The sequence below is a fragment of the Pteronotus mesoamericanus genome, unplaced genomic scaffold (assembly GCF_021234165.1).
Source record: "Pteronotus mesoamericanus isolate MK-2021 breed Mesoamerican mustached bat unplaced genomic scaffold, CSHL_Meso_final scaffold_128, whole genome shotgun sequence".
Taxonomy (NCBI): Eukaryota; Metazoa; Chordata; class Mammalia; order Chiroptera; family Mormoopidae; genus Pteronotus; species Pteronotus mesoamericanus.
This window is the reverse complement of record NW_026555305.1, coordinates 2207937-2221632: the sequence shown is the minus strand read 5'-3', so window position 1 is coordinate 2221632 and position 13696 is coordinate 2207937. Positions and strand designations below refer to the sequence as shown.

Here is a 13696-nt window from a genome sequence, read left to right as displayed (position 1 = left end):
ACTGACTCCCAAACAGGAGCATCTCCACGCCAGACTCCGTCTTCTAGGTCTCAGGCTGAGACCCTGAGAGCCAGGCCTGGGGACCCGGGACTCTGCCCCGAGCCCGCCTCCTGCGCGGAGAACTGCCTGCCCCGCCGTCTCCCTGAGTCCCGGCCCACGGGCTGTTTACACATTGTGGTTTCAGGTTGTCCATGCAGCCTTACAAACTAGGGAGGGCGGCCACAGTAATTTTGTTTGTGTGGGTTCTTGCTATCAATATTTACCATTCAATGAAGAAAACAGTTTGAAAAAGTTATTAATTCATTTAGAATAATTTGAATAACCCAGGACATGTTAACAGAAATAATGTTTTTATGAAAAAGAACTATTCCCCAAAGAAACAAGGGAGTGAGAAGAATGGATCTGCTTACACTTTACATCTTTGCAGGTCTCAGTTCCTGTCTGTTTCATTAGAAGTCCGCTGGATTCTCATATGTGCTTCTGCGTTTAATCTGTTATTTTGCTTGCAGTAGATGAAGAAATATACAGCCTCATGCAAATATGTAGGAACAGCATTTTTAACAATCTTTTCAGATAAGTGTGGCTATTCATCTTCGATCGCACACTAAAGCTACCCAGGTGGTAGTTCATGAAAAGCTCTTTGCAAAGGGGAACCTGAAATTATAACGTGGAGTATCTCCTATTCTGTTACATTTCTTGAGCGGCTCTTGTACTGATGTAGGATTGTTTAGAAGTAATGCCTTGTCTCCCTAAGTGATAGGGATCTCCCAGTGTTGATGCATTAATTACACATCATCAAAACATCACATTTGTTAAAGGCTCCGCAGGCCCCACCGGAAACGTCTGTCAGCTCGGGGAAGCTGTCTGTCTTCCGTGGTGAGACCCAAGTTTTCCAAAATCCTGGTTTTCCCCTGAGAGCTTCTGTTCTATCCAGACAACAAGGGCTGTCAGCTGTCCGCCGCCCGGCGGCCTTCCTTGAGGGAGAGGCGCACGTTCATTTCTGAGAAAGTGTTCGCCAGGCCACCCACCCTCAGTCCTCACAGTTCCTGCGTCACTCACTCTCTTATGTGGACACGCTGCTCCATAAATGAGAGGCTGGCTCGGCCCACGCGGGCCGTTTTCCTGGGCTCATGACCCGGGGGAACGGTAGAAGTGTGTTTATGTACTTCCCAGTGCATCATAGGAGATAATTTATTTTTTATTCTCCATGTTCATTAAGGACAGTTAAGAAATTGATCCATTTGTGTAATGAATCCAGATATTGTTATCTTCTTTTTTCCACTGTTTTTTGTTTTCTGATGACAGTTCGTGTACAATATTAGGTTTAGGTGGACAACTCCGCGGTTAGACATGTATATACCTTACAGCGTGATCACCCCACAACCCCAGTGCCCGTCTGACCCCGTATGCGGTCACCACAGCGTCACTGACTCCCATCCCTGTGCTGCACGGCGCACCCCCGTGTCGATAACGCCGCTACCGACCTGTGCGTCTCGATCCCCTCAGCGTTTTCGCCCAGCCCCGGAATCTCCCTCCCCTCGGGTGACCATCAGTCTGTCCCCTGTATGGACTAGTCTGTTTCTGTTCAGCTTGATGACGTCATCGTCACCCTCTACATGTCGTGCAATCACCTGGCATTTGCTTTTCTCTGTCCAGCTTATTTCACTCAGTGCAATACCCTCCATCCATGTTGTTGCCAAGGGCACGATTTCGTTCTTTTCTGTGACTGGGCCGTACTCCCTTGTACACGTGCAGCTCCTCCTCTGTGCGCATCCATCTATTAATGGACGCCTAGGTTGCTTCCGAATCTTGGCTTTGTGAATAATGCTTCAATGAACATATGGACATATATGTCTTTTTGTAGTGTTTGGGTTTCTTTAGCTAAATACCCAGACGTGGCATGGCTGGGCCCTTCTCTGAATCTTGTTCTATAGCATTTGTTTTAAGTCTGTTTTGTCTGGTGTAACTATCGCTACCCTGGCTCTTTGTGTTTGCTTGTTTCCACTTTCATGAAACATAAATGTGTTTCCAGTCTGTGTTTCCAGTCTGTTTTTCGATCTGAATTGACTCTCTCATGTACAGCATATATAAGGGTGTTTTATTTTTTAAGATTTTATTTATTTGATTTTAGAGAGATGGGAAGGGAGGGAGAGAGGGAGAGAAACATCCACATGTGGTTGCCTTTCGTGAGCCCCCTCCTGGGGACCTGTTCCGCAACCCAGGCCTGTGCCCTGACTGGGAATTGAACTGGTGACCATGTGATTTGCAGGCCGGCACACAATCCACTGAGCCATACTAGCCAAGGCTCAAACATTTTTATATTAATGCAGTTCCATTCAAAAGTTTTAGTCGGCACCCCAGCTTTATTTTCCTCTGTCTCCGCAGTTGGCGGTGGAGACCGCGTCATGAATGAGTAGGTCCCGCGACCCCAGGTGCACTGTCCACCCTGCTGGGTTTCACGAGCGCCTCACTGCCCACGCGGCCGCTGCGCGCTCCGCCCGCGGTGCCCACTTACTCTCCGGGGGGTCTCAGAGCCCCGGGACTGGGGCCCGCAGGCGGCCGCCGTCCCCGTCAGCGACCGAGGGGCCGTCGGCGAACCAGCCGTCGCTCCGAGTCAGGCCGGGAGGGGCCGCGTCGCCCTGCGGGGGTGGATTTGCTCCTCCCCGGGGACTGTGCCCGCAAGCCGGGCTCTGCCTGGACAACGTCCCCTGTGGGGGCACGTGGCTGTCCCTGAGCCGCCCCCTCCCCACGCTGGATGTGCGCTTCCTGTCAGCGCCTGCGGGCTCGGGCCGCTCCTGCCACGTCCTCGGGACCGTTTCTGCCCGCGACGCCCTGGTGTCTGAGACCCCGCGGCGACCGCAGGGTTAACGGCGGGAGGCTCGGCGGCTTCAGGTTCTTCAGGAAGAAGCCACGCCCCGCTCTCTGTTTCTGGGGACACAGTCCGGGGGCGGCAGGGTCTCCTCTCCTCCCCCTGCCCGTTGCTTCCCGGGGGCGGAGCGAAGCTTTACGGTGCAAATGGGCCTGTGCACTGCGCCCGGGCGTGAAAGGAGAGTCTGGGTTGGGCATTTAATTCTGATGATAATTTGAAGTTGCTCAGCTTGTGCTCAGCCGTCCTGGCCTGAGCCGGAGCCTGCACCCCGGGCATCTCTGAGGCACGTGGCGCTGCCCCAAGGGTCGCCTTTTTCTTGCCAGGTGTCTGCTGATGGTCGCCTGGTTCACATCGGCCGCGTCCTGCGATCTCCACGTGCTGCCGCGTCAACGGCAGGGGGCGCTGCTCTCCGTGCAACAGCGGCCGGCGGCGTGGGGTCCTCTCCGCCTGAGCTCCGGCAGCGCGGCACTGACTGCGCTCTGTCCTGGGGGCCCTGAAATGGGGCTCCTTCCCCTTCCTGGGAGCCCTGCGGCGGCAGCTGCTCTATCCCAGGCCACGGCAGCCCGTCCCCGTCGGTCGCGTCCTGTTGTTGGGAATCTGCTCTGGCACCTTGCGATTCCTGCCTGGTGTGTTCTCTTCCTCCCTCTGAGTGCTGTGGGGTCTGCGGCCCGGGCCGAGGACCTACCACTTGCCTTCTTAGCCCTGCGGGGACAGCGACACACACTTGTCCCCATGGGTCCTCTAGGTGAAGATTTTTAGGTTTAAGAGCATCATCAAAAGTAACCTTAAGCCTTGGCTGGTGTGGATCAGTGGACTGAGTGTTGACCTGTGAACCGAAGAGTCACCGGTTTGATTCTCAGGCAGGGTATATGCCTGGGCTGTGCACAAGAGACAACCACAAATTGATGTTTCTCTTCCTCTCATACCCCCTTCCCCTCTTTCTAATTATAAATAAATAAAATCTAGTTTAAAAAAAAAAGTAACCTCGACATTGTCAGTGACTAACTTCCCGGCGTACTTCCCCGCGCTGAATTCCTGTCTTTGTGCCTGTGGGCACCTGCCTGGGACAATGTCCTCAGAGGCAGCGCGGCACCGCTCTGCCATCGGCTCTGGGAACGAGCGGTTGTTCCAAGTCCCTGGGACACTGAGGACAACCTGCTCCCCTCCGTGGTTTGTGCAGGGAGCGCTTACGAGCTGGAACCTCAGTTTCATGCCTGGGGTTTTCCACTGGCAGGACGGCGTTTTGCCTTCTTTTCAAAGCAAGGCCTTTAAGTCTCTCTCCCAGCTCACACTTCATACTGTTCTAGTGGCCACGAGACATGATTTCTTTACACGATACGATTCAATCTGCCAGTTTAGCCAGCAGCACCCACAAATGGTTTCCACTGAGGCTGCTCCGTTCTTTAAGCCTGGAACGAGCCTGTCTCTCCAGCACCCGCAGAGGTGCGGCTCTCAGCCAGCAGTGAGCGGTGAGCAAAACAGCCCTCCACCGCGGTGCTTCTGCAGATGCCGTTTCAGTTGTTTTTCCAAGTCTCAGAGCTAAAGAAGGTTAAGAGTTCAACTCTGAATATGAGTCCAATCTGCCTTTGAATGAGAGCGCCTGACTCAGCTGGCGGTGGGGGCTGAAAGGGTTAAAAAGCTGCAACCGGTGCGGCACCGCGCAGCTCCCGCGTGGGGCCCAAGGGCAGGGCGCCCGCGGCGGCACAGGGCGCAGGTCGGGCCAAGAGAAAAAGGCAATGAATTAGACGCAGGCCGCCCGCGCCAGGCCCACTGCGCCAAATGCCCCGAACCCGTGTTTCGCGACCTAGCCTTCCCTTGAAGCCAGACTTCGGTTCCTGCTCCGGTGGTGTGATTTGGGACTTAGGAACTGAAAGTGCCAGCGGTGAGCCACCCGTCCCATAAGTGACAGCAGCACTGAGAAATAACAGGGAGCCAACGCAGGGGACAATGCTGTTCACTCAGCTTTTATGACTGTAAATTCACTCCAAGTCCCTACTAACCTAGTAACAATAATACTAGCCTAATGACAATAGTAATCACTCAAACAATCAGTAACGACGTCACACAGAACAGGGGGACAACGACCCCGAGTCCCAGAGTCAGTTTGCGGCCCCGGGGGACAGCACGGTGGGCGAGGGGCCGCCGTGGGTGCCCTACGAGGCGAATCTCTGGGGCAGGGGCCGCGCGGCAGGCCCCAGGCCACACCCAGGGCGCTGTCCGCGTTCCGAGCAGGGAGGGGCGGAGGCAGAGGCGGCGCCCAGGCCGGGCCGCAGGGCAGCCTCCGCTCCAGCTCAGCCCGCGGCAGCCTCCGCGCGGCGCCGGGGCGGGCGGGACAACCCGTCACAGTGCTGTCCCGGGGCCGGCGGCACGCTGCTTCTCACACTCGCTGCTGCTGTCGCGGCCACCTGGGAGCTGAAAGGACAGGCACGCGGCTGCCGGCACCGTGGCCCCAAGAGGCCGGGCTGTCACTGAGAGCGGAGCGGGGAAGGAGGGGGAGGGGCGGTTCAGCCAGACCAGGGGCGCCTCCCCGGCCTGGGAGCACGGATTTCGCCCGCCGGTGTTTTGCCACCGAGTGTCTCCTACAGGCCAGACTTCAGTCCCCGCTCGGGCCGTGTTGTCTGGGCCTTAAGAACTGAAAGCGCCCAGGCACCTGTGGACCACTAGTCCCTACAGGTGAGGCGGGCAACGGTGCGGAGAAACAACAGGGAGCCAACACAGGGGACAGTGCCGTTCGCTCCGCTTTTGTGGACATAGATTCACTGCAAATCCATACTAACCTACTGGGTGGGCCAAGAAGTTCGATGGGTTTTTTCCACAAGATGGCTCAAGTAGTGCGTAAAGGTCTTTAACTTCATTTGAAACAATTTCATTAGATTGTACTGTGACAGCGGTCCTATCAGTGCGCAATAAAAAAACTTACAACATTGGTGAATTCTTGTGCAGCCAACTTAGTACTGAAGATGGAAGAAAACAGGCAACATTTTCCGTGAATTGTGCTTTACGATTGATGTGGCCTCGCCCCCAGCGGTGCCGGGGCAGGACAGCACAGGGGCCTTCACGCGGCCACCGATGCGCCCACCCCCACGGGGCTGTCCCCGAGACCCACCGCGGCCGCCCCTCCGTGGGTCCCCGCGTTCGCTCCGGGGCCCGCACGGGAGCCAAGGGCGGGGAGACGGGCCGAGCGGAGCAGGGTTCCCGCGGGAGCGGGTCTGAGCGGAGCCGGCAGGGGCCTGCTCTCTGCTAATTCCAGGGCCCGGCGGCTCTGCGGGCTGGGAAGGGGGGAGGGACAGTCCACCCCGCGAGGCAGGAGCCGGGGGAGCCTGAGACTCCTCCTGTCGATGCCAGAGATTCCTGTGAGCGGGGGCCACCCCGGGCCTTGTGGGGACAGTGACAGGCAGAATGGCTCCTGTTGCTGTCAGGTGGGGGACACCCAGAGGAGAAGGAGGGGAAAACTCAGGCACCCACGCCACTCGGCCAGAAGGAAAGACGCAATAGTGGCATTTGTGACAGCGCGGGTGGGCCTTGGGAATATGATGCTGCGTGAAATAAGTCAGACAGAAACGAGAAGCACGTGATTTCACTCGCATGTGGGACATAAAACTGAGACTCGAGGACACGCACAAAGTGTGGGGTTCCCGGAGGGAAGGGGGTGGGGGAGGAGGGGTAGGGCACAGTGACAGAAGATGGTTTGATTTCGGGGCACACAGTGCGACATACGGATCCTGTGCCACAGACATGCACACCTGACATCTATGTGATCCTATTAATTAATGCCACTGCAACAAATTAAGTAACCTACCATACTAACTTATTTATTTATTTTTATTTTTTTATTTTATTTTATTTTTTTAATTAATTTATTTACTTTTTAAATACATATGTCTCTGCCTTCCCCCCACCTCTTTCCCTTGCCCCCCTACCATATTAATTTAATAAAAACTTTTATAGATTTTGTTTTAAAAAAGCAGCTACAATATCTAAAGAATGGAGAAATCACAAATGCCCAAAAGATGGGGGCTGCGGGCTAGTCCCAGGCCTGAGCCCAGGATGACGCGGCCCGTGAAGCCCTCACGGAGCTCCGCCCTGGAGCCACCGCAGGAACCGGGCGATGCTCTAGGCCGTGGTTTCTCAGGTCCTGAGGGGAGAAGGTTCTCCTGAAATGGCCAGAAGAGAAGCGCAAGACAGAAAGCCCAGCCGAGTAACGACCAGGATGGGGACGGCCTCGCCCCAGCTCTGCGGGGACAGGACAGTCCCCAAGGGAGAGGACGCAGGTCCCTGTGGGGAGGGTGGCCAAGTGTCCTTCTCCTCACTGACACTGGTGGAAACACTCGAGATCCATTGCCGCGTCCACACGCAGCCGGCGGGGGTTCCCGAGAGCCCAGGGACGGCCGCAGGGGCTGTTTCGGCACCAAGTCCGGACAAGGCAGCTGTGTCACGCAGGGGAAAAACGTTGTCGTGAGTGCATTTGGGTCACCCTCATAAGTATCACATGCTCCCACAGCCACCGCAGGCTCAGCACGTCCCACTCGGAGGATCCCCAAACCCGGCGGTGCCCCTTGGGCCCAGTGCCCCCGCGTCCTGCCCTCAGGGTCTCACCGTCAGCAGCTGTGAGAGACACCTCAGAGCCCTGGGCACGGTCTCCGCCTGGGGAAGGACACAGCAGAGGAGTCACGGGGTGGGGAGCCCCCTCCTAGACTCCCACCCACACGCTCCCCAGGGTCCCAGGCGTCCCCTCCCGACACCCAGACTGACAGGCAGCCTGAGCGCGGCTCTCCCCGCCTCTGCCTGTGGGAAGCAAACGCTCTGTGAGGGGTCGGGGCGAGGCTGGGTCCCGTGACCCTAAAGGAGCCCCACACTCCTGAAGCCCAGAGAAGGTTCCAGAACTGTGACTCAACACCCAGGGTAGGATCAGGAAACACAGGGAAAGCACATGTGCGGTGACGACTGAACCAACTGCCTTTCTGGCTATCTGTCCTCAGCAGGGACCTTCCCCTCTGACCGGTGACAGCTGGGAATCCGTCCCCATCGCTAGAGTCATCAGGTCAGAAATTTGTCCCTCACTTTCCCACGGGCCTCACTGAAGGGTCAGTGTTGGCAAACAGGCCCCCGATGGGCAGCACCCGTGTGGGTACAATGCCCACTCACGAGGCGGAGCACACGGCCACCTGGGCCTGACCCCCAGGGGGACAGGGACCTCGGCCCCACCCCTGCCCACCTGAGCGCTTCCTCCTCCATGTCACAGCTTTTGCGACCACAGCTCCAAGGTAAACCAGGACAGCAGCGATGCCCACGATGGGGACGGTGGTCCAAGGAGGGGGGTCTGCAAGGGGAAGGCGAGAGGCCACCCTCAGGCCCGAGTCCTGACCCCGCTCAGGGACGCCCTGAGGAGAGGCTCTGTGCCCACGCCCCCCCCTCACCCCATCGCAGGGTCAGGGGCTCAGGCAGCCCCGCGTGCCCCACGCGGCACGTGTAGCTCTGCTCCTGTCCAGGGGGCACGGCCACGGCCGCCCACGTCTGGAAGGTCCCGTCCCCCGCAGGCCTGGTCTCCACAGTCTCCGTGTCCTGGGGCAGGTCCTCCCCGTCACGCTGCCAGGTCAGGGTGATGTCCGCGGGGTAGAAGCCCCGGGCCCAGCACCTCAGGGTCACCTCACGGTCAGAGACGGGGTGGCGGGTGACGTGTGTCTTTGGAGGGTCTGAGGGGAGGGGTGAGAACATTCAGGGACTTTGCATGGTCAGGGGACACTCAGCAGTGGACCATGCAGACGCCAGCCTGGACAGAACCATCTGGGATAATCTATTTCTTGGAAAATTCCAGGATCGAGGGAGAATCTAGAGGAGGAATATTCAGGTCTCTAAGGGGAGACACAGACTTAGGTGGGGACCGAATGATTCAGAAAAGCCCCAGTCAGGCCTCCAGAGACGGGCTCAGCCCTCGAACCAGGGAGTGTGTCCCGGGCACCAGGTGGCTGCAGGGTGTGAGGGAACCGCTGTGGCTGTTTCAGGGAGAGGCTGGGTCCCTTACTGTCCTTAGAGACAGCTGGGCCCGCGGGGGAGGCACAGAAAAGGAAACCTGGGGGCCCTTCCCTCTCCCGAGCAGGAGGCGGATTCCGACACTGACCACCTCCCTCCTCTCCCTGTAGGAGCCGCCCCAGCCCGCAGACCCCTCCCCGGGGAGGCCCGCGCCCGGCACCTGCTCGGAGCAGCGTCTCCCTCCCCTTCTTCAGGAGCAGGCGGAGGCGCTGCACACACGTGTCAGCCAGGAAGACCCTCCTGACGTCCGCATCAGGGACCCCAACCAACTGGCTCCAGGTGACCTGGGCCGCCGTGTCGGCCGCGGTCCAGGAGCGCAGGTCCTCGCTCAGGGCGATGTAGTCGGTGCCGTCGTAGGCGAACTGACTGAACCCGCGGAGGAAGCGCCCGTCCGACCCCACGACGCAGCCGGTCATTTCCTGGAAGGTGTGACACCCTGACCCCGCCCCGGCGTCGTTCCTCGTTACTGCGCCCCAGTGGGTTCTCCCCTGCGGCGACCTTTGCGCTCCGGACCCGCGGTGACTAGAGGGAACAGGAACTGCGACCGGGCTTAGGCTTCATGCACGAGTGTCACGCTCAGTGCACTAAGGACTTAGGTCCTCGCTAGCGCCGCCCTTGTTGGGGGCCGGGCGGGTCCAGCAGCCTCTCCGGGGACCTCGTCCCGTCCGTGGGTGTGGGGGGGGGTCGTTCCCGGACCCGGCGCGCGCGGCTCACCGTCGTCGCCCTGGTTGTAGTGGGCGCGCAGGCTGTTCAGGGTCGCTCTGCTCCTTTGCTCCTGTCGCTTGATGCCCCGCAGGAAGTCGTCCCAGGCCTGCGGATGGTCCTGTCCCACCGGGTCCTGCTCCATCACCAGCTTCTCGTACCCCGCCCCCGGCAGCGTCAGCTTCGGGTTGCGGGCGTCGCTGTCGTACCGCGCGACCTCCGTGCCGTCCACGTAGCCGACCGCGATGTACCGGTACGTCCAGCGGCCCGGCCCGGACACGGCGGCGGTGAGATACCGGAGGGTGTGGGGGCCTGGGGAGGGGAGGACGCGCGTCCTGGGTCCGCGGTGGGGGCGGCGGGGGCCGGGGCCCGGGGGAGGGAAAGTGGGGCGGGGCCGAGGCTGGAATCGGGGTGTGGGGTCTGGGCGGGGGGTGCAGGGGACCCGCCGTCCCGGGGTCCAGCACCCTTCCCCCGTCCCCTCGCTCCTGCCCCGTGGGGGCCGTTCCCTCCCGACCCCGCACTCACCGGCCCAGGCCGCGGTCAGCGCCAGGGCCCCCGAGAGCAGCAGGAGCAGCAGGAGCAGCGGTCGAGGCCCCATGCCCGAGACCCTGAGGGTCTGGGCAGAATGCGAAGCGTTTCTCCGCCAGAACCCTGGAACCTCACCCGTGACGCTTGCCTAAAGCTGGTTCACCCAATGGGAATGAGACATGACGTGTCGTCATGAGTATCCGGGCGGGAGGAGCAGAAACAGGTAGTGAGAGGAAGAGGACTCGTCAACACTGAGAGGCCCCTCCGCAGTTCCGGTTCAGAATGAGACCCTGGAGCCAGACCCGGGACTCTGCCTCGCACCCCGTTCCTGCGCGGGGGTCTGCCTGTCCCGTGTCTCCCTGATCCCGGCCCAGGTGCTGTTTTATTCAGCGACTCTCAACTATTTTGGATTTCGAACATCTATACAGTTTCACAAAATAGGGAGGACGGTGCAGCCTCCCTGGTCATCACTAAATAATTTCCAGGTGAGCCCCGCTTGGGGGCAGCGTGCACCCGCCCCCCGCCCCCGGCTGCAGTTGAATCCTGATTGCTGTTGGCAATGGGAGGGATTTCACCCGGCTGATTGGCCAGACAACTGGCTGTGACCCTGGTGGAGTCGTGGTGCCCGCTGAGCCCGCCCCTGGAGTGTGTTGCTCTGGAGGTGCGGGGCCGTGCTTTGGTGTGGTCTGAGGCTGTCCACCGGGTGTGCTGGCTCTGGGGCCTCTCTGGAGGTGCAGGCCAACTGCAGCGCCCCCCTTGACCTGCCCAGGGCTACCTATCCCGGCCGGGAAAGCTTCTGCAGTTGGGCGCTACTTGTGCTGGGCTAGGAGGTGCCTGGGAGAGGCCAAGCGGCACACCAAGGCCAGTGCCGCTAGTGCTGGGCCCGGGGACGCTTGGCTGCAGAAATGGGTGTGCCCAGGCCAGATGCCGCATGTTCGAGACAGTTCAGGAAAGTCCGCAGCTTGAGCCAAGACTGGCTACATGGAAAAGTTACGGAAAGGGCCTGGCTGGGCTGCAAGTGGCACAGGGGCCTCAGAAAATCCCTAGGACGGGGTGAACAGGGTGCTCCAGGGTGATAGAAACTCAGCTATGGCTCCTGCCTGCCAGCTCTGAGGGGTGAGGGCTCAGAAAAGGAACAGTGGCCTCTGCCAGCACTTCTGTCTGGGAGAAAGCTGCCCCCTTCCACCCCCTCTGCTCTTGTCCTGATGCCAGACAGTTCAGTTCCTCTCATATGTCCCTGGTGCCTTTTGAGTTGCTGTCCCAGTGCTGGAGCTCAGGAGTGAGTCCAAGGGAGTCCATGCAGGGGCTTTGAAGAGGAACTTCCTGGGACTCCTGAGTCTCCGTCTCAGCCACAGTCCCTGCTGGTTTTTACAGGAAGAAGTTGTGGAGACCTGTGTTCCTGGCACTGGAACCCTGGGATGGAGGTCGAGTGTGAGACTGGGACCCCTCTCTCCTCAGGGGAACCTACACAGCTGAAATCTCTCTCCTGATTTTTGTCCCACACGTGGGTGTGGGACCAGTGCATTCTGGGTCTCCACCCCTCCTACCAGTCTCGCTGTGGTTTCTTAATCCTCTAGTTGCAGGACTTCTGTTCAGCTAGATTTCTGGTGGTTCTGAGTGGTGGGTGTCTATAGTGTAGTTGTGGTTTTGGGGTGAGATACTGTGTTTACCTACACAGCCATCTTGACTGGGAGCCAAGATAGTTTTTAAATGTTGATTTAAGGCTGATATAAACAAAGCTTTTTAAATCAATTACATGTGTGTCAATAATACACAAGTTTTGTGACACATGTATATTCACTGTAATAATTATAAAATATTAAAGTTGTGAATGAGAAGTTATCACTAAATAAAAGCTTTCACCTGTGCACATCAAGCCGAATCTAATGCTAACAGGAGTTTTCAGCAAAGTCAGTAAAGGCAACTGATTTGTGTCCGACCCACCCCCCCATCAATAAACATATCCTCAGGTGAAGATTAAAAAGACAAGTGTTTGCAGTAGCACAGTTTGCTTTGTTATGGCTGCAGCAGCCTCCTACACCTCCTGTTCACTGGCTCTCTTGATGGTGTCATTTTCTTCTTGTGTTGATTTAATCCCATGTTGTTTTGTTCAGTAACATGCCCTGCAGGCTCGTAGCCCAGAAGCCCAGGCTGCGCCCGGCAGCCCAGGGGAGCGGCAGCGGGTCCCCCCAGGTGTGAGCGCCTCTGTGCTGTTCGCACAGCGACAGAACCCACACCCCGCGTTTCCCAGGGGGGTCACCGTGGTCAGGCAGCACATGAGTGACTGTAAATGCATCAAGTAAACTCGCTGGACACTGTCGACTTACACGACGTTGTGTGTCAACTCTATTTTACTTTAAAAATGAATTTCACTGTGGATTTTATGTACAACACTGGCATTCAGCGAAGGGTTACGAAACAGTGTAAGTATATTCAGGAGATCCAGGAAGCTCAGAATGTCCCAAAGAAGCTGGACCCAAGGAAGCACACACCACAGCACATCACAACTAGATTACATAAGATTAAAGATAGAAGAGAATCCTAAAAGCAGCAAGAGAAAAGGAGACAGTTACCTATAAAGGAATTCCCATAAGACTATCAACTGATTCTCAAAAGAAACCTTGCAGGCAAGAAGGGGCTAGAAAGACATATTCAAAGTCATGGTGCCCTTCTCTTAAATGCCACAGTGCTTGCTGCGATGCCCTGGGTCTTTTAAGCCTAGAGAATTTCCCTTTGACCCTAACCCACCTCAGAATCCCTGGGTGTCCCTAATGTGTACATGACCCCTCAGGAGGTCACGACAAAGTCCTCCGCAGAATCCCCAGGGGACAACCAACCAGATGTCCTCCTTCCTTTTTTTGTGAATTTGCCCTGGAAGACATCTTCCTGGTGTACAGACAGGATTCAGGGGAAAGTAGCACATTGGACAGACAGAGTGATACCATCAAAACTCTTTAACATTGAGAAAATGGTGAAAGAATGGTTAGAAAATTGGGTAAAATAATAAAGAGAAAATTCACAAAATAAATGGAAGGGTGATCCTGAATCACAGAAATGTTAACTATGGCAAGTGTCTCAATTCATTTTTTATCAGATTGGTTGAGTCTTTTTCTTTTTTCATTTTTGTACTACTTTTTACAAATTTTACTTTATTTTAGAGAGAAAGGCAGGGAGGGAGGAAGACAGGGAGAGAAACATCCACGTGTGAGGGATACATTGATTGGTTGTCTCTCACACGCCCCCTACTGGGGAACCTGGCTCTGCAACCCAGGCATGTGCCCTGACTGGGGATTGAACAGGTGACCCTTTGGTTCACAGGCTGGCCCTCAATCCACTGAGCCACTCCAGCCAGAGCAATACTATTTTTAGAATAAGCTTTCCAGTATCACCAATGGCAGCAATAATATCAACAGGATGGGATTATTATTACCATTTGTCAACTATTTAGATCAACTAGGGGCATGAGTAGAAGCAGAGGGTATAGGAGAAATCTTTGTATCTTTCTCTTAATTTTACCATCAACCTAAAACTGCTCTGAAAAGTAAATTCTATTAAAAATGTTTAAAT

The 13696-nt window shown here is 56.8% G+C and overlaps 1 protein-coding gene across 1 annotated transcript; it reads right to left on the bottom strand.

The window, feature by feature from the left end:
- Positions 1 to 7559: 7559 nt before the first annotated feature.
- On the bottom strand, positions 7560 to 10199 carry LOC129082591 (patr class I histocompatibility antigen, A-126 alpha chain-like). Its single transcript, XM_054588303.1, has 6 exons — positions 10127 to 10199; positions 9614 to 9913; positions 9060 to 9335; positions 8287 to 8562; positions 8085 to 8189; positions 7560 to 7654 (listed from the first exon to the last, which is right to left on the bottom strand). Exons 1-6 carry the CDS (start codon positions 10197 to 10199, stop codon positions 7560 to 7562), a joined length of 1125 nt encoding a protein of 374 aa, XP_054444278.1.
- Between the last annotated feature and the right edge of the window lie 3497 nt (positions 10200 to 13696).

Bases quoted from the DNA above. Each gene is read 5' to 3' on its own strand.
- LOC129082591 (XM_054588303.1), bottom strand. From the start codon at position 10,199: ATGGGGCCTCGACCGCTGCTCCTGCTGCTCCTGCTGCTCTCGGGGGCC. The intron at 8,190-8,286 runs GTGAGGGGGGGG...TTCCCCTTGCAG, and splicing joins GCCCCTGACCCTGCGATGGG to ACCCCCCTCCTTGGACCACC. The intron at 7,655-8,084 runs GTGGGCAGGGGT...TGCTTCCCACAG, and splicing joins ATGGAGGAGGAAGCGCTCAG to GCAGAGGCGGGGAGAGCCGC.